This window comes from Zingiber officinale, chromosome 10A (genome assembly GCF_018446385.1).
Source record: "Zingiber officinale cultivar Zhangliang chromosome 10A, Zo_v1.1, whole genome shotgun sequence".
In the NCBI taxonomy this organism is placed as follows: domain Eukaryota; kingdom Viridiplantae; phylum Streptophyta; class Magnoliopsida; order Zingiberales; family Zingiberaceae; genus Zingiber; species Zingiber officinale.
Window position 1 is genome coordinate 55,696,131 of NC_056004.1, and position 19,133 is coordinate 55,715,263.

At 37.8% G+C, this 19,133-nt stretch overlaps 1 protein-coding gene across 1 annotated transcript; it reads left to right on the forward strand.

Annotated features, from left to right (window-relative positions):
• Nucleotides 1-6,540: 6,540 nt before the first annotated feature.
• On the forward strand, nucleotides 6,541-18,444 carry LOC122027948 (condensin-2 complex subunit D3-like). Its single transcript, XM_042586963.1, has 9 exons — nucleotides 6,541-8,133; nucleotides 8,223-8,900; nucleotides 15,142-15,630; nucleotides 15,718-15,809; nucleotides 16,171-16,258; nucleotides 16,334-16,448; nucleotides 16,525-16,654; nucleotides 16,757-16,931; nucleotides 17,481-18,444. The coding sequence occupies exons 1-9, from the start codon at nucleotides 6,652-6,654 to the stop codon at nucleotides 18,174-18,176; spliced, it is 3,945 nt and encodes a 1,314-aa protein (XP_042442897.1). The 5' UTR covers nucleotides 6,541-6,651; the 3' UTR covers nucleotides 18,177-18,444.
• The last annotated feature ends 689 nt before the right edge of the window (nucleotides 18,445-19,133 follow it).

Genomic DNA, 19,133 nt, shown 5'->3' on the forward strand with positions numbered 1-19,133 from the left:
CAAGTGTTGGAATTACAATTCTGAGTTCGTTTTAAAGCTTTTAGACCAAGGCTATATTTATAGCCTTGGTCGGGGCACTTGGAAGGGGTTCCGGGCGCCCTGGGGGGATAAAACTTTATCCCCAACGTTTAGATCGCGTTTGACGTGATCTGGTCAACAAACCAGGTCCGGGCGCCCGGAAGGGTTCCGAGTGTCCGGAAGGGTTCCGGGTGCCCCGGGCTACTCCGGGCGCCCCGGAGCCTAAAGTCAACCGATGTTGACTTTTTCATCCGGGGACCACTGCTCCGGTTCAGTTCGCCTCGGTCTGGGTCTTCTACTCTGGATCCGTTCGCTTAGGTGATCTCTGCCATCCAGAAAAGGGCTCACCCGAACCCAACTTCCAGTCTTCTCGAGCGGGCTTCCCTCCGGCTTCTCGTCCCTCGAAATCGCCGTGTGTTCCCTTCTCGTCCGCCGGCGTACTCATCCGCAATCTTCTCGCTAGCTGCGTCTCTTGCTCCCCGAGCAATCTTCCGCTCCGGCTTTCGTCCCTCGGAACCACCGCGCGCTTCCTTCTCGTCCGCCGGTGTACTCTTCCGTAGCACCTCGTCCCTCGGACTGCCGTCCTTCTCGCTAGCCGCGTCTTCCGCTTGAGTACCTGTGATCCTAAGCTCCTGCACACTTAGACACAAGGTTAGAAACACACAGGACCTAACTTAACTTGTTGATCACACCAAAACAATCTTGGGGTTCCAACACTTGATAGATTCATATTTTTGGGAGAGTCTTCCGACTTGATCCCTGGTGAACATGAACTTGATCCCTGGATATATGATGAAGTACTCCAAGATAAAGATGCAGCATCTTAGCAAAGTGCAATGAACTAGAATCTACGTATTCTAATCAGGTCTGGGAGCTTGTAGAACCATCAAATGGTGTAAAAGCCATTAGGTGTAAATGGATCTACAGAAGAAAAAGAGGGAAAGATGGGAAGGTGGAAACTTTCAAAGAAAGGCTTATTACAAAAGGGTATACTCAGAAAGAGGGAATCGATTATGAGGAAACATTTTCGCTGGTAGCCATGCTTAAGTCTATCCGGATTCTTTTATCTGTTGCTGCTCATATGGATAATGAGATTTGGAAAATGAATGTCAAGGCAGCTTTCCTTATTAGAAGTCTTGAAGAACATATTTATATGAAGCAACCAGAGGGATTCATTGCGAAGGGCAAAGAGCATCTTGTATGTAAGCTCAATTGGTCTATGGACTAAAGCAATCTTGGAGATCTTGGAACATCCGGTTTAATGAAGTTATCTAGTCTTATGGATTCATTCTATGTCCGGATGAGTCTTGTGTATATAAGAAACATGACGGAAATGTGGTGGTATTTCTTATACTATACGTAGATGATATTTTGCTCATTGGCAACAATATCCAAATATTGTCAGAAGTAAGGGTATGGTTGTTCAAGTATTTTGATATGAAGAACTTGAGAAAATGTGGACATATTCTTGGGATCAAAGTAATAAGGGATCGCAAGAAAATGATATTGTCCTTATCCCAAGCTTCATACATCAATATTATCCTAACTCATTTTAGCATGCAAAATCTCTAGAATATTTCTAAAATATTTCTAAATATTTTTAAGAACTTTTAGAACTCCTAATCAGGAAAATTGGGTCGTTACATGTACAAAATTTTTGTACAGGGGAACTAGAACGGTATTCCGAGTCGCAACCAACAAACAGTAGGCGTCGATCCAACTTAAAACCATTTCGGGAATCTAAGTTTAGATCGTGATTAGATTCTGGTCTCGATGAGAAGGAATCAAATTACTATTCTTTTACTGTAATTGTGATCACTTCTATTTTGCAAGATAGTTTAGTTTTTATTTTGCCTCAAACTAACACTTTCTTACAGGAAAAAGACCTTCTGGAGAAAGGTGGTCCGGGCGCCCGGAAGGCAAAATCTATCTCGTCGCAGATTTGGAGCTCGCTGATTGGCCAGACCTACGTCACGGTTAGGGCGCCCGGAGCATGCCTATAAAAGAAGGCCTCCACGGAGCATCAAAAATACAACAACTTCTTCCAACGACTGCTCTATTGCGCTGTGCTCCTGCGACGCTGCAAAGCCTCTCCGACAACTTATGACTCAAGTCTTCTTTTTCAATTGTTGTTGGTATTTCGTTTTAAGCATTCTTGTACTTACATTTGTAATCACTTTTTCGAACTGCTAGTGAATTTCCCAACGAAAGCACTCGACGAGTGGGGGCCTTGGAGTATAAGTCGACGAAGGCTCCGAACCAAGTAAAACTGGTTTCATTTTAGCGTTGTGTTTTTCTTTTATTTTTCCGTTGCTTACTCTAACTCGATAACAAATTTTAAATCACTATTCACCCCCCCTCTAGCGAGCTCTACGATCTAACTAATGTACGCTCGAAGCGCTTCCTTGGGCCCTTGCTTCAGGGTGAAGAGGCTGATCCTCGTCTTTTGGTAGAGCCAGTTGTTGGTGAAATGATGCTAGAAAGCGGCTCGGAAGTCTTTGAAGCTTCGTATTGAGCCATCCGGTAGTCTTCGGAACCGGATCTGCACTGATCCGTGGAGAGTCGTGAGGAAGAGTTGGCACTTCATTCCGTCTGTATATTGGTGCAACGTGGCCTCATTGTCGAATCGATCCAGGTGATCATCTGGATCGGTCGACCCATTGTACGTCCCTATGGCTAGCGGTGTGTAGTGCCTGGGCAGAGGGTCTTGTAAGATCTCTTCTGAGAACTATTGGTTGATCTGTTCGGGAGACGAGTTTCTTAAGGGCGCTTTGCCTTTGCGTGCACTCCGAATGGGAGCATCATTCGAAGATCCCCGCTCCTGATGCGCTTGGGTTATCTCTGAGGGGGTTTGGAACAAAGCTCGATGGAAGGAGATCAGCACGGGCAGTGCTTCCCCCTGTGTGCCGGTCGGTCTTCTGTTCTCTCCCCACATGAAGAGCTATTTTGCTCAGTCTTCATGCCCTGCTCGTCCTGCTATCGATGTCGCGGGCTACGGTGTTAGCCGATCGGCTAACGCTTGCTGTTGTTACTCGATCATTTTTGCCGCTCAGGCTTGCACGAGCATGTCGAGCTCTTCTTGGGTGAGCATTACGGTGGTTAGTCGTCCAACGTCCCCTCCATCTTCTTGGCTCGGATGCAGGTGATGTTCCCACAGACGACGCCAAATATGATCATGTCTGAAAGTCGATGAGATGGATGTTGGGGATGTGGTGCTCCCGCTGACCTCCTATGGACTTCGCTCCGGCCTACAACACAAGTGACGTCAGTGCCGAGCCAGGGAAGGGGGCCCTGACAATGACCCTTCGACGACAAAGAAGAAGAAGCAGTAAGTGGAGCAACAAGAAGACTATAGCACAACAGTAAAATATCGCATACCTCCGCCGATGCTTGAACCTCCTTTATATAGAGCTCTTGTAGCGCGCGTTCACGCTTCCTAAGGCTGGCACACATCTCAAATCTTTTCTTGAAAATACATGTCAGTAAAGTGTCTTTGACATAGTACCTTAATGGGCTGAGCATATCTTTGAAGTGACAGTGGAAGCTTCCGCCGTACGATCCTCTGTCTAACCATGCCGCCTGTCAACGACACTAATTCCCAAAAGGATGTCAAAAGATGGCATGTTGTGTCTTACTTGGTCAAGCGGAATAGCCGCTCGGCCGAAATTTCGCCATCGGCGTGTCGTCTGTTGCTGGGCCGAGCAGGATAGCCGCTCGGCCATAATTCCACTGTTTGAATGTTCTGTTGCTGGGCCGAGCGGGATAGCCACTCAGCCAGAAGCCCACTGTCCGCGTGCTATGTTGCTGTGCCGAGTGGGATAGTTGCTTGGCTGGAAGTCCACTGTCCGTATGTTCTGTTGTTGGGCCGAGCGAGATAGCCCTTGGCTGGAAGTCCACTGCCTGCATGTTCTGTTGCTGGGCCCAGTGAGATAGCCGATCGGCCGGAAGTCCACTGTCCCCCTGCTCGGCTGATGTCAAGTTTGCTATTAGGCCGAGCGGAAGAGCCGCTCGACCCAGTTTCTGCATACTGTTCCCTTTGTCGTCCTCTTATTTGAGTGTCGGGTGCTCGACTCATAGCCGAGTCAAAGGTGATATCGGATCGACCCTTTCTCTTCCCGATCAGGACATGCTTGTCCGATCGGCAAATGACTTCTAAGAGTTGACCGCCTTGACTTTGACCTCCTTTAACCTCCACCGTGGCAGCAGGGTAGGGTCCCTCATCATCACTGCATCACCAAGTTATAAGACTACCTAATATAATGTTTTCAACTATTTATCACCTCGGCTTCTAGAAGAGGTGGATGATCGAACAACCACAGAAGAAGATCTACCAGGAGATGACGATTGAGTTCAAGCGGTGCTAGTGGCGTAGGCAGCGTGCGACAACCAACGTTGGCAGCAGGTTAGGCAATGTGGGCGATGCAAGCGTAGATACGACACAGACATAAATTCACTATGTACGACAGTGACGATGAGCGCACCCCACGGGAGGTCGCATTCAGTGCGGCGTGATCGGCGTGAGAGGAGAGGAAGAATCTCGCAGCCTCATCGGAGATCTGTCTGGATCGAGTCCTGCCAAAGATGACAATGGACGAGAATACCCCCAACCAAACCCTTACTTAATTTGACTCAGACTATTGAGTTCAATCATGTCCGGTTCAAGTTTCGATCCAAAATCGATTTAGTCATAAAATTAGAACAATTGAGCCCAAACAATTTATATATATTTTTTAAATATAAAAGTGTTACGCAGCTGTTACTATTAATAATATAAAATAAAAATATATATTTAATATGAAAAATAAAATAAAACATTTTTTTTATTTTTTTGGGAAATTTCAAAAGTGCCTTGCGTAGTATAAAATAGAAAATTTTTATATTTTATTTTTTTATTTGATAACTAGATCATGAAAACGACCTATCCGTCCTATTGAAATGTCGTCCGATCCCCAAAAGTAAATCATGGAACCACATCATCAAATTATCGATAACTAACGGGGGTATATTCAATATTAGACTTTTAATTATTTTGAATGACTTTTGTAGATTTTAAAAGTATAGGTTCCAAATTAGATTTTTATAGAGTTTTAAAAAGTCATGTGGTATTCAAACTTGAGTTTTTAAAACTTTATGAAAATCTTTTGGTATCCAAAGTTTCAATAGATTTTCATGGATTTTTTTAGAAATCCTCGAATATAAATTTTAACCAATAAGAGCTCTCCAAAACATTTGGTACAATTTTAAAAATAAAATAAAAAGTCTTCTCCTCATCGTTGAGATTTCTATAGACTTCAAATTGCTTTAATTTTTTACAAATAAGTTCTTTCTCTTTCCGCTCCTCAATTTTAATTATTTCTTTGATCTTAAAAGCCCTGTCCTTGTTCAACCTCTCGACGACCTGCATCAACCTCTCGACGACCTGCATTTCATGCGAAGCTGAGAATCCTCTGAAATGTTGTTCTCCGACGTTATAACGGTAAAAGAATGGATATGAACGGTTGGAACGGAACAACAACCGCTTGTAGCCTTTACTCCAGCTGCGACTCATGGAGGCGTGCTGCAGCCAGAGATTTTTTCTTTGGTTGCTCGTGATGGGAAACAATGAGTGTCATCTGGTGAAGCCTGCAGTGCGCCGAAAAGGAGAAAAATAAATAGAAAAATTGTCTGAGGCAGCTAGTGATATTTCCGTCGACTACTTGCGAGCAGGTTGAAATCGAAGTCAATTTGGACGGTGGCGCTATGCGTAGAGGGAAGAGAAACTTGAGACAGTAGAGTTTAATATAAAATATATATTAATAAATCAACTTAATTCTCAATTTATTTAATAGATAATTTAATAAAGTCTAATGAAATTTGATCTAAAAATATTCTATAAAATTTATTAAATTTTAAAATTTTAAAATAAATTTTATATATTTATATTTATTTATTTTAATAATATTATTACTAATCAAATTAATAATAATATTATTAATTTTATTACTAATCAAATTTATCAATTTAACATTTTATTAAAAGTTTGACAAATTAAAGGGTTGACTAACATTTTAGGTTAATTTGGATAAAAATATAAATAAAAATATTTAAAATTATTATAATATTATTGGATTAAACATTATTAATTTTTTTTTTTTTGTAAAATGAGACGTTATCTTCTCTTTATTTTTAATCAAAATAAAATAAAAGTATAAAAAGTTAAAAAAAAATTTTTATGGACAAGTATACTATTTATTATTTTATTTAAAAAATAAATTTAATTAGATATTTTAGGTTTGTTTGAAAATAAATATATTATGACCACCTACACTTTTTCAAAATTGAATACACCTCTTAAATCTATAAAACTATAGAATTACATGGAATTTTTTTATAACTATATGAGATTTTATAAAAATTAATAAAAATTTATAATTCCATAAAAATTTATCATTTAAAAAAGTTAATAAAAATTATTAAATCTGAAACCTGTCCAATTCTTAATTATATTTTAGCCGTTTTAGCCATTTCGAAATTTTGGTCCATGCGAAGTAACTACACTATCCGGTAAGCGTAAGGGGATTAACCCGGAGATTTCTCTCCGTCTCCTTTGAGCGGGAACTGCCCCAAATCCAAAAGGGTTTCGGGGTGATCGACATGGAAGACGATGCCGACGAGAGTGAAACCCTCTCCTCGATCCTCTCCGAGCTCGAGTCTTCTCATGGCTGCCGTGATGAGGAATCGCCCCTCTCTGAGAGCTCCATCCTTGGCCTTCAGTCTCTCCTCGATGCCGCACCCGACAATGCCGTCGTTGTCTTCTGGGACCGACTCGCCGCTGGCGGACTTCCGGCGTCCGCCATCCTTAGACCCCTCTCCTCCTCCATGGAAGACTCATCCCCGCGCCTCTCACTCCTCGCTGCCCGGGCGTATCTCTCCCTCCTCCTCTCCCCCGCTTCTCCTCTCTTCTCCCTCTTCACGCCCCTCGCCTTTCTGTCGCTCCTTCGCTCAATCCGCCGTTCCCTTAAGTCACTTACGTTGTCATCTCCTGCCTCCCCTGAACTCCCGCTGGACGCCTCGAACGGTCCTTCCGATCGTCGGAGGAACGGCCGGAAGAGGAAACCTCCCCGACCTGCTTGCCGCGCTTCAACGTTTCCAATGGATCAGGCCTCTGGCGTTCCTGACCTGCTTCCTCGCGTCCTTCAACTTCTCGACTCCGTACTCTGCCGTGTTCAGCTTGATGGCACTGCTGATGCCCTCAAACCATTGGTTGAAACGTTGTCAGAAATCCTTAGTTCCTCCTCCAGCCATCACGGCCTGCAAGATCTATGTTTTCGTGTACTCTACAGTCTCGTTTCAAAGCCTGAGCATGGAGATCAGACGACTTCAGCTGCTGAGGTTTTGCGATCGCTGGCGCCGATGCTCTTGTCTCCTGTGAAATCACCATCACGAGCCTCTGCAATAGCTTTTATCACCAAAATGCTGGTGCCTCTGGGCTACGAGAATGATGCAGTGAGGAAAGCTCTGGTCTACTTGCCTAGGTTCTTATCTATAAAAGCGCCAGAAAAGTCAGAACCAAGAGCTTGCGCTGTTGATTCCATCATGGAGATTGTTCAGGCAATGCAGGAAGAAGATCGAGTAGGATATGCTGGGTTTGTGGTAAAGATGACACAAGGGAAGTCTCAGCTAAGACTTTTGGCAGTAGACCTCATTCTATCACTTTTGACATCTTCTCCCAATTCTTTCGTGGTAAAGGAATTGCCTCAATATTCGAATGACAATGTATGGGGAGTGAATTGTTTGAGAGCATTAATACAGAGATGCTCAGATTCAGCTACTGCAATTAGAGCTCGAGCTTTAACAAACACTGCTCAATTACTTGGCCTGTTAGCTGTAGATTCAGATAGTGCTTCTCATTTATGGGATTTAATAGGAATGGGAAAAGTTAGCTTTAGTGACTTATTGAGGAGTAGGTGTCAGGATGATAAGGCTGCAGTAAGGAAAGCAGCACTTCTTCTTGTCACAAAGTCAATAAAATTATTTGGAAGGCCAGTTGAAGAAGTGCTCCTTAAGATATTGAGTTCAGCTTGCTCCGACCCTTTAGTCACAATCCGGAAAGCTGCTATTATAGCTCTATCAGAGGTAAATGTATCTCAATTTCACCTTTCTTTTTTTTCCCCAATATTTTGCTTCCTAATTCATTCTTAAGTTTTCATCAATTGTTGTTGTAGGCTTGTAGGATATACCCTGATGGCTCAGTAATAACTCAATGGCTTCATTCTGTTCCTCGGTTGATTGTTGATAACGAAACAAGTATCCAAGAAGATTGTGAGAATTTATTTCAGGAATTGGTCTTAGATAGAATTTCTCGAGCTTCAAATTTGAACTTTGAAAAGGATGCTACTAGTTTGGAGTCCTTATTTCCTGAAGGTTTATTTGATTTGTTAAAAGGGACTTGTGACAGTGAAGTGGCCATATGCGTGAGAAAGATATGTGCATGCCTTGGAAAGAAGAAAAAGATCAAGGTGTCAGTTGTAAGGTCACTTCAGAATACAATTAAAATATCAGAATCCTTATGGTTGAGCACTGGTAAGAGCATAGAGAAGTGGACAGCCCCTCCTGGAACATGGCAGTTGCTTTCTGTGGTGTCATTGTTCACCCCCAAGGCTGTAGAATGGGAATTTCTCCATCACCATTGGCATCTTCTTGACAAAGTTATTGAAGAAGAACATGGTAAAAACAACATTGATGACGGAGGGGAGCCAAACTCTTTCATGTGGGCAGGAGATCGTGTTCACCTGTTGCAAACCATTGCTAATGTGTCCTTGGAGTTGCCTCCTGAGCCTGCTGCAGAGCTAGCTTGCAATTTGCTAGACCGTCTCAAGAACTTCAATATGAACTTAAGTGAGGTAAATACTAACTATAACTTTAGTTTGTAATGCTTTTCTATAGACCCATGACCTTATAATTCTTCTGCATTCTGTTCCAATATTGTAAAGATGTCGAGCCAAGTTTTCAACCATACAGAATTTTGGTACTGTATTTTTGAAAAGAAATTATATTGCACTTTGTATGAGATATATGTGGACAATTATTGCTGTTGAAATTTATTTTGATGAAAAAACCAAAAAATTGAGCTGCAGGATAACCTTATGTGATATTTATGCACATACTGATAAAAGTTTACAGGCTTTCATAGGGTTCAATAGAGGTACAGGATTCATGTAGTTGGTCCCCAATAATTGGATGATGATGGTGGCGATGACTAATAAAACTATATGCTAAGGATGCATTTTAAACAAAATAGGTTCTGCTGTGGGTTTTTAAGTAGAGGAAACATTCTTGGTCTACACCGTTAAAAAGAAGAAAAATACATCTTGCATCATGGTTATTGATAATTTGTATTGAACCAAAGGGCAAAGCACAATTGGGAACATGAAGACTTCATGTGGATAAATAAGTAAATACAATGAGCCACCCATCCATTAACTAAAAAAATGACTTTTGTAAAATATTTAATTTTGATTGAGATCAAATGTTATCTTCTCTCATGGTTGAGAATGTACTCTTTCTAGCAGTTTAATGGTTCTAGAAAAATTGACATAGGAGGTTTTGGGGGAAACTTTTATATGGGTAAAACCTGAGGTAGGAGGAAAAACAATGTAAACCTAATTTGTAAGTAATTAATTGACCTTGAAAATACAAGAACAAACAATCTCCAAAACTTTTGGATCTAAATGCAATACATGACAATGAATCATAAAATTCTACACGAGTAGTTCTAGATTTACTTTTGGTAGTCTCCATATTTGGTTCTGTTTCTGTTTTCATCTTCCTATTATCAATTCTTGGGTGATGGGTTTAAAAACAGTGAGATTTTCAAGAAATTGAAGACATCAATAAAGCTTGACTTTTGTGAATGAATGGGATTATAAGATAGAGCGAAGAGAAGAAGATTGATCTAGATGACACACTAGACTCATTCGAAAACTCCAAGTTTCCCAAAAACCTAAGTGGAAAAGTCAGTGAGTTTCTAATTTCTATTGGACTACATTTATTTAAAGTTCCATAACTTTTACAATCCTCTTTGCCACATCTGCAACCCCCTTGTATGAAAATGAAAAAAGATTCCTTTCCATCAATTTATGAATCAAGGAACCTTTCAACTTTGGGAGATTTGATTGATGGAATTTCCCTCCATAAATGCTCAATTAGTTTTGAATTGTTTCCTTCCATGTCTTCTGTTATATTTTGAAATGTTGTACAATTTAGCCTTGAAATTTTTAATATATATTCATCATAAAATATTTCCTTTTTCAACTTTAACAGTCTTCCTTATTCTTCTCCTTAGATAGTCAATGTGAAAATGGCAAATATGATTTTGGACAAAATCCCTATTTTGACTAAATTTGTTAAAAGGTAATGTACAGTCCAATCCTAAGTTTGCAATTCCACTGATCCAAAGGAACTCCACTTTAGTTCTTTTCTAATTCCTTGTGTAGGCTTGGTAGCTCTTTTGACTTCCATCAATAGTTGTTCATAATTTCAAGGGGAATGGTTCATCTGCTTCATCTATCAATATTTAACTTCAAACCTGAGTGCATATTTGTAGCTTATCTTGATATGCATTACATTTGTTTAATTTAGGTGAATACTTAGAGAGATTCATCTGTATTCTAAATGGTTAAACATATATGATAAATGTGTTTCCCTTAACCTGTAATTGCCTAGAAATTGCACGACTTGTTTGGTTCACAATTTTTTCTTCTTCAAATTTTCATTTCTATGAAATGGAGAATGTGATAAACAAAAATTAATTCATTTTCAAGAATTTGAAAACATGAAAACTTGTTTGGTTTATTAAATGGAATTATTCATAGAGATAGATATAATGAGGTTTATTTGGTTGAATAAATAAAATAAAAAAAAAATATAATATAATATGATAATAGTATTACATTATATGTTTTATGATGCTATTACATTGTATAATCGTGATCATATTGTTGTGTTATTATTGATCTTTTATATTAAAATAATAAAAAGGTAGCCCGGTGCACGAAACTCCTGTTATGTGGGGTCCCGGGTAAGGATCCATTGTACGCAGTCTTACCCTATTTTTTTGCAAGAGGCTGCTTTCAGGATTCGAAACCGTGACCTTTTGGTCACAAAGCAACAACTTTACCGTTGCGCCAAGGCTCCCCTTCATCTTTTATATTAAAATAATAATAACAGAAATATAAAATACTAGTTAATAATGTAATAGTGAACAAAAATGGTAATAATCATAGTAAACAATAATAACTATTATGTATAATAATAAATAATATTTAATTATAATAATGAATTTAATAGATAAGTATGCCATTGTTAATGAGATTCTCTAAAAATAGAAATGAGATTTTTTTGAAAATAGAAATGAGATTTTCTTCTCTATTTTTTAGTTTCACTTTTTCATCTCCTCATGTTTTAGAATTTTATTTCAAAGAAATCATCTTACCAAATATGTTTTTGGAAACTAGGTGACAATGATCCAACCAAATGGGATTTTTGTCAACAACTTTTTAGTTAATAGCTTGTATCCTGGTTGCAGCACGAATACTATTTACAACATAATCCATGGATGGGTTTGTCAAAATATCCATTTATCTTATCATTTATGGTGAATGATATATACTTACAGGACAATCAATACCCGTATCTAACTTGCTTCTTCATTAGACTTCAGGAATTATTCAATTTTTAAGTGTATATATATGTTATATATATGTTTAGTTAGTTATTTTAAATTTAAATTTTCTATTGAGTTTTTCAATGAAGGGGAATCTTGGCGCAATAATAAAGTTGTTGTTATGTGACTTAGAGGTCAAGTGATGCAGCGGATAACTATCGATTCTATTGATTCACGTACGGATACTGGAAGTGACTTGAATAACTATCGAATTGGTTGATTCGTGTATGATTACTGGAAATGATCTTTTAAACCTGTTGATTCGTGCACGAATACCAGGGAATAGACATCAAAAAACTAAAGAAGCTTTGGGAAAAGAAGAACGACGTGGCCGAATTTTTATTAATCAAAGATTGTCTTTTTAAAATTAAACAGGATGGTTATATATACTCTAATCCTAAATATGCAAAGGAAAGAAATACTGAAAGAGAAAAATTCTAAACATATGAAAAATATAAAATGTCTTAAACGTACTCAAAATCTAAAAATATAAAAGATAGAAATTATTAAAAATACTCTAAATATCAAACTCGATAAAAATGATAACAAAAATACTAAAATTACTTTCTCCGGTCTCGCATCATTCTCTCTAAGATGGAGAAAATTCATCCTCGAATTTAGAATAGTATTAGGGGTAGCTCAGGAGGAAGATCATTTGGTATCAATTCGGTAAAATTTACTAGCAATTGCGGACTATTACCTCCTTATCAAAATTTGTTGAATCTCCATAATCTTCCCCATCACTATCATCAAAACTAGAAGTTTTGCATCAAGATAGTTTTTTACCAAGCTTTTGTTTGCACCAACCCCATTCTTTTTGGTATCAATTCGGTAAAATTTACTAGCAATTGCGGACTATTACCTCCTTATCAAAATTTGTTGAATCTCCATAATCTTCCCCATCACTATCATCAAAACTAGAAGTTTTGCACCAAGCTAGTTTTTTACCAAGCTTTTGTTTGCACCAACCCCATTCTTTTTGAGTAACATTAAGTTGTTGGACCATGTAGTTATCAATTTGTGCTTTGCTCAATAGGATCCTTGTCGATGAATGCTGTAGCAATTACCTTATTCACATACTTAACATCCTTGAGGACACCCTTTCCAAGTAATATGATCCTCCATCTCTCAGCACCAGCACTTCATATGCACTTGTGGTTGCACCACTTGGAATAACAGCCCTTGCAAAGGCCCTATAGTCACATGTAAGATCAACCTCGGTGGTGAGGTTTCCACGGCTGTTGAAGATTTGACCAGCCTTGACAAATTTACAACAACAACAACAACAACAATCAAGTCTTTTCCCACTAGGTGGGGTTGGCTGTATGAATCCTTTTACGCCATTGAGTTCTATCTCCTATTATATCATCATCTATATTTAAATAAATTTTATCTTGTTTTATTGTTGCTAACTAAGTCTTTTTTGGTCTTGCTCTTCCTCGTTTGATATGCATATTTATCATAGTTTCACATCGTCTAACTGGAGCATTTATTGGTCGTCTAAGTACATGTCCATACCATCTTAAACGTGTCTCTCGGAGTTTGTCCTCAATAGATGCAATTCCGACTTTCTCTCTAATGCTTTCATTTCTTATTTTGTCTATCTTCGTATGTCCACACATCCACCTTAACATCCTCATCCCTGCAACTCTCATCTTCTACTCATGTGTTCGAGTCATAACCCAACATTCAGCTCCATATAACATAGCAGGTCTAACTGCGATTTTATAGAACTTACCTTTAAGTTTAAGAGGTACTTTACAGTCACATAAAACACCCGACGCTCCTCTCCATTTCACCCATCCTGCTTGTATTCTATGTAAGACATCTCTCTCAATCCCTCCATCATTTTGTAAAAATGATCCTAAATATTTAAATCTCTCGATTCCAGGCAACTCGTCCTCTCCTATCTTAACAATTGTTTCATTACTTCTAATATTGCTAAACTTAAATTCCATATATTCTGTCTTTAATCTACTAAGTTTAAAACCTTTCCCTTTGAGTGTTTCCCTCCAAGATTCTAACTTAGCATTTACTCCTTCAAATGTCTCATCTACCAAAATAATATCATCTGCAAACAACATGCACCACGGTACTGTGTCTTGAATGTGCACAGTGAGTTCGTCCATAATTAGTGTAAAAAGATAGGGACTTAGAGCTGATCCTTGATGTAACCCTATCTTTATTGGAAATACTTCAGTTACTCCCCTGAAGTCTTTACTTTGGTTGTTACATCCTCATACATATCCTTAATTAGTTCAATATATGTTACGTTAACACTTCTTTTTTCTAAAATTCTCCATATAATTTCTACTCTATCATAAGCTTTTTCTAAGTCAATGAATACCATATGTAGATCTTGTTTTTGCTCCCGATATTTTTCAATTAATTGTCTAAGAAGATGTATAGCTTCTATTGTCGACCTTCCAAACATGAACCCAAATTGATTTTCTATCACTGTGGTCTCCTTCCTTAATCTTTTTTCTATTATTTTTTCCCAAAGTTTCATAGTATGACTCATTAGTTTAATACCCCTATAGTTTGCACAATTTTGTACGTCTCCCTTATTCTTATATAAGGGAACTAGAGTACTTATCCTCCATTGATCAGACATTTTTTTCGTCTTCAATATCATGTTAAATAATTTTGTAAGTCATTCAATACCTTGTTTCCCTAAGCACTTCCATACCTCTATCGGAATATCATCTGGTCCAACGGCTTTCCATTATGCATCTCATTTAAAGTAACAGGACGTTTATATAGACTACAACTTTATATATGTAAAGGAAAGAAATATTGATAGAAAGGAAAAATTCTAAACGTATTAAAAATATAAAATATCCTAAACAGACTCAAAATCTAAAAATATAATTGGCAAAAATTAACAAAAATACCCTAAATACTAAGCTCGATAAAAAATAAAAATATTAAAATTACTTTTTTATGCTCCCGCATTATCACTGATCTGAATCTCGGAAACAACCTCTTGCAAAACAGAGTAAGGCGGTGTATAATAGACCATTCCTCGAGACCCCACATCGGCGGGAGCTTCTTGCAACTGGCTACCCTTTATCAAGTTCTTCAATATATTGCCTTATGGAAAAATTTCACTAGATGGATCACAAAAGCAATGCACATTATTTTCTAGTGTCTCGTGTTAGTTAATTTTATTAAAAGTTCACTTGCTTTTATATACATCGCCATCAATATTTCCATGCATCTAGTTCAGCTAAAAGCTTTACTATATTTATTTTCTATAACCTGTAGTGGTTAAGAAGCAGATGGAATATGGAGCTATGGGCAAGTGATATTACAGATTTTATATTGTTCTTCACATTCTAGAATATGTAATTCAAAGGATGTTTGCAATTTCCAGCATTTAGTAGATTGCGAACTATTTCCTTTTGTTATGCTTGTAGGTTGATGCTCATGTAAAAGCTTTGAAAACTCTATGCAAGAGAAAGGCTACAAGAGCTGAAGAGGGTGACATCCTTGTATTGAAATGGGTGCAGCAGTTGCTTTCGAAAGCTCTAGAGATTCTTGACAGTTATGTAACTGATGTGCGAGAATCTTCCAAGATGGACAGTTTCCTCACGCCACAGAATAGAAGAAAAGGAACAAGAGATGCTTCAATCTCAAAGTTGACATTCAAAGCAGTGACTGCTGCTTTTACTATTGGATCATCAATTATAGTCTGCCCTTCTGCTAATATTCATGGCATTGTTGCTGTGTTACACACTATTATAACATCTGAAAATTCTGAAACAAAGTCCAGGAAGCTTGTTGGGTCAACAATTTCATTTAAAGAGTTGGCTCTTCCTTTGTACATTCAGTCATGGGTGACAATGGGAAAAATGTGCCTTGTTGATGATAAATTAGCAAAGCGTTATATTCCACTATTTGTGCAGGTGAAAATTATTCCTATCACTCAACTCTATTTCTTGATTTCGATCTTTTAGTTATTATAGTTCTATTGTCTTGTTGGGGTACTATAGGAGTTGGAGAGAAGTGACAATGCTGCTCTCCGCAACAACATTATGGTGGCAATGACAGATTTTTGTGTCCGATACACTGCCTTAGTTGACTGGTATTCATCTGTCTTTGAATTCTAGTTTCCTTTAGTTTTCTATCCTTTTCAAGAATATTTTTGTTTATGCTTTAGTATATATTGTTACTTTAAAAAAGGTATTGATTCACCAAGAAAATAAACATTAATGCTTTCAGGTAAACAATTCAGTGAATTCTCATACCCTTTGACAGAGTTGCAACTGTGTTAGAAGTTGAAACGCTCAAAATTTTTTCATCTTCTTATCATATTCTTCTATGTAGTTTTAGGAGAACATCCAACATTTCATCTCAAAAGGTTTTACATGCTCAACGTATTTGATTGACAACAGATGCCTGTGTTTGGTAGCACTGATTACAATTTCCTTCTGCCTCTGTAACAGTTACATACACAAGATCACTATATCATTGCGTGATTCCTGTGAAGTTGTGAGAAGGCAGACATTCATCTTACTTTCACAATTATTACAGGTTCTCAAACCTGTGAATAGATTATTTAGAGAATTCTACCTCGTGATCCTGATTCCTTGACTTTTCTTTTCCCAGAGAGATTATGTAAAATGGAGAGGAGTCCTTTTCCTTCGATTCTTGTTGTCTCTGGTTGACGAATCTGCAAAGATAAGACATCTGGCTGATTTCCTCTTTGGAAACATCCTAAAGGGTTTGGTCTCCTATTGTGTTCATATCTTGATTTCTTTATGATTTAAGTAACATATTTTCTTATATTTGCATAACAGCTAAGGCACCACTTCTTGCATACAACAGTTTTGTTGAGGCAATCTTTTTCCTAAATGACTGCAGCATCCATTCATTCAACAATGAAACTCAAGGCGGCTTGAATAATATATCTCAACTTTTTTCTATCAGGTAAGTTCAGTGCAAATTATAATCCTCAAATTGAGATTGCATAAGCATTGATTATTGAGCCTTTTGTACACACACGCATATTTTGCATATTTTGCAATACAGAGGCACTGATGAGAAATCAAGGTCACAGAGGATGCATATATATCTTTCTTTGTTAAGACAGATGGCGCCAGAGCACCTCTTGGCTACATCAGCAAAGCTTTGTGCCGAGATATTGGCGGCTGCTTCTGATGGCTTGCTTAATATTGATGATGTTGCTGGACTATCTGTCCTCCGGGTATGTTATAAGCCACATGATTACAAAGTTTTGCCAGTCAACCAAGAATATCACATGCCTGTTTCAGTATTATATATAATGTTATCTTTTTTTATAGGTTTCCTAGTGCAATAGGGTTATCTAAACTGAGGAATTGGTGGCCACTTCTATACTTCCTGTCACACGTCACACCTTACATTTTTAAGGTTTCCCAGTGCAATAGGATTATATCATGTTACTTTTCATCCAAGGCTTCTATTTGATCATGATCCTTGAATTAGATCTAGTTAATGGAAGATGAAATAAATTTCTCAACTAGCATTTAATTAGAAATTTAAATTTACCATAATTTTCAATCTCCATTATTACGTATTCTTTAGGGTGATTAAATTGATTATAAAAGTAATTTTTAAATGTTTTTCTTTAATTACTTTATTATTGCTGTATTCCTTCTTACTTTACGCGTGCTATACATACTGTTCTTGAATTTTGACTATTAGTCACCAATGAGATTGAGCTTGTTTCTGTCAATAAGAGAACAACGTTGACCGTTATTTTTCCCATTTACAGGACGCTTTAGAAATTCTTGCTTGCAAAGAGATGAGAATCCAACCTATTCGTGGTTCCGATTCATCTGAAATGGATGATGAAGGAGGTGAGGGTGGTGGAAATATCAATGCCGCCAGATGTAGGGTGGTCACTCAAGTAGCCAAGAAAAACCTGATCCAGATAGCTATCCCCATCTTCATTGAACTGAAACAACTACTTGAGTCCAAGAATAGTCCTCTTACAGGCTGCCTTATGGAATGCCTCCGCGTCCTCCTCAAGGATTACAAGAGTGAGATTGACGAGATCTTGGTTGCTGACAAGCAACTTCAGAAGGAGCTCCTCTATGACATCCAGAAATACGAGGCAGCCAAGGCCAAATCCACTGTCGCCGAAGCCATTGCCAACGTGCAAAGATCAGAAAGTTATCGTTCACCACTGAACGGACAGAACTCTGCTGGCATATACACCAGAGTTGCAGAAAATCTTGGAACACAAGGGAAGCTTGCTTCAGCCGTAGCAGATGCAGCTGCCAAAGCTAAGGTGATGTCAGTGCTCAAGGAGGCAAACCGCAAGACACCCACTCCTCTGCGTGCAATGAATGTGCCAAAGCTGAAGGATACCCAAGGAAGCACCGGTGTGCTGAGCAGTAAGCGGCCACAGAGTGTACTGGAATCGTTAAGACGAAGACAGTCTTTCGAATCTGATGAAGGGGATTGATCTTTAGTTTTATCCTGGCATTTACTCCATATTTGAGATTGAACCTGATTTCTTCAATCACACTGCAACAAAAGTTGCTCAATTTGTACCATTTGGGAAGTTTCAGTCATCTCTGTGGCTTCATTTTAAGTCATCTTCCCAGAGTCATTGTGCTCATAATGATGCTGTCACCGAGGTAGTTAAAGATTTGTAAAATTGAAGGATCAAACTGAAGAATACAACTTAAGTAATTATGCTCCTAGAAAATGCTTTTTATCTATCTTGTCAACATTTCCCCGCCTATTTTACGTTGCAAATTAATTTAAGATTTAGTTTCCAGTTAAAATTTTTTTATCTTGTTTATTTTACATCTTAATTTTTTGCTTTTGCTTTCCATTTTAAAAATCAATTGAAAATCTAAATCTGGGTGTTAAAGTAGGATAACTGGGAAAAAAAAACAAAATCAGCTGGAAAACTAAATTTAACTGTCAAATTTGGATAATCTGAAAGAACGGAAATCAGCACAAAAAAAAAGGTTTAAAATCTAAATGCATAAGTTAAATTTGGCAATTGCAAAATGGTTTAAAATCTCTAAATTTGATGTCAAATTTAATAGCTAAAATAGTTGACATTTGATTGTGAATTCAATCAAATTTAATAAATAATACTTATAATAATGAAACCCATTTAATCTCAATAATATTCTGGATGTGAAAAATAATTTAACTATAAACTAGTCCATTTGTGAATTGCCTATGAAAAAAATGCTATCAATAGAATTTTTATTTAATGAAAAATGTTGATGTTAAAATCTGACAACGCTAATGAGCAAATTATTATAAGGTTCGCTACCAGAAATCAAAATCTTCTTTATTATTAATGATAATCCTAGTTAATTTCATTGATTATTCTTGAGGTGATTGATCTGGTCCTACGAAAATTATCCACCAGCCATCAGGATAAATCAAGAAACGCACG

Coding starts and splice junctions, on each gene's coding strand:
- LOC122027948 (XM_042586963.1), top strand. CDS start 6,652: ATGGAAGACGATGCCGACGAGAGTGAAACCCTCTCCTCGATCCTCTCC. Junction 8,901..15,141: donor TCAATATGAACTTAAGTGAG/GTAAATACTAAC, acceptor TTATGCTTGTAG/GTTGATGCTCATGTAAAAGC. Junction 15,631..15,717: donor ATATTCCACTATTTGTGCAG/GTGAAAATTATT, acceptor GGGGTACTATAG/GAGTTGGAGAGAAGTGACAA.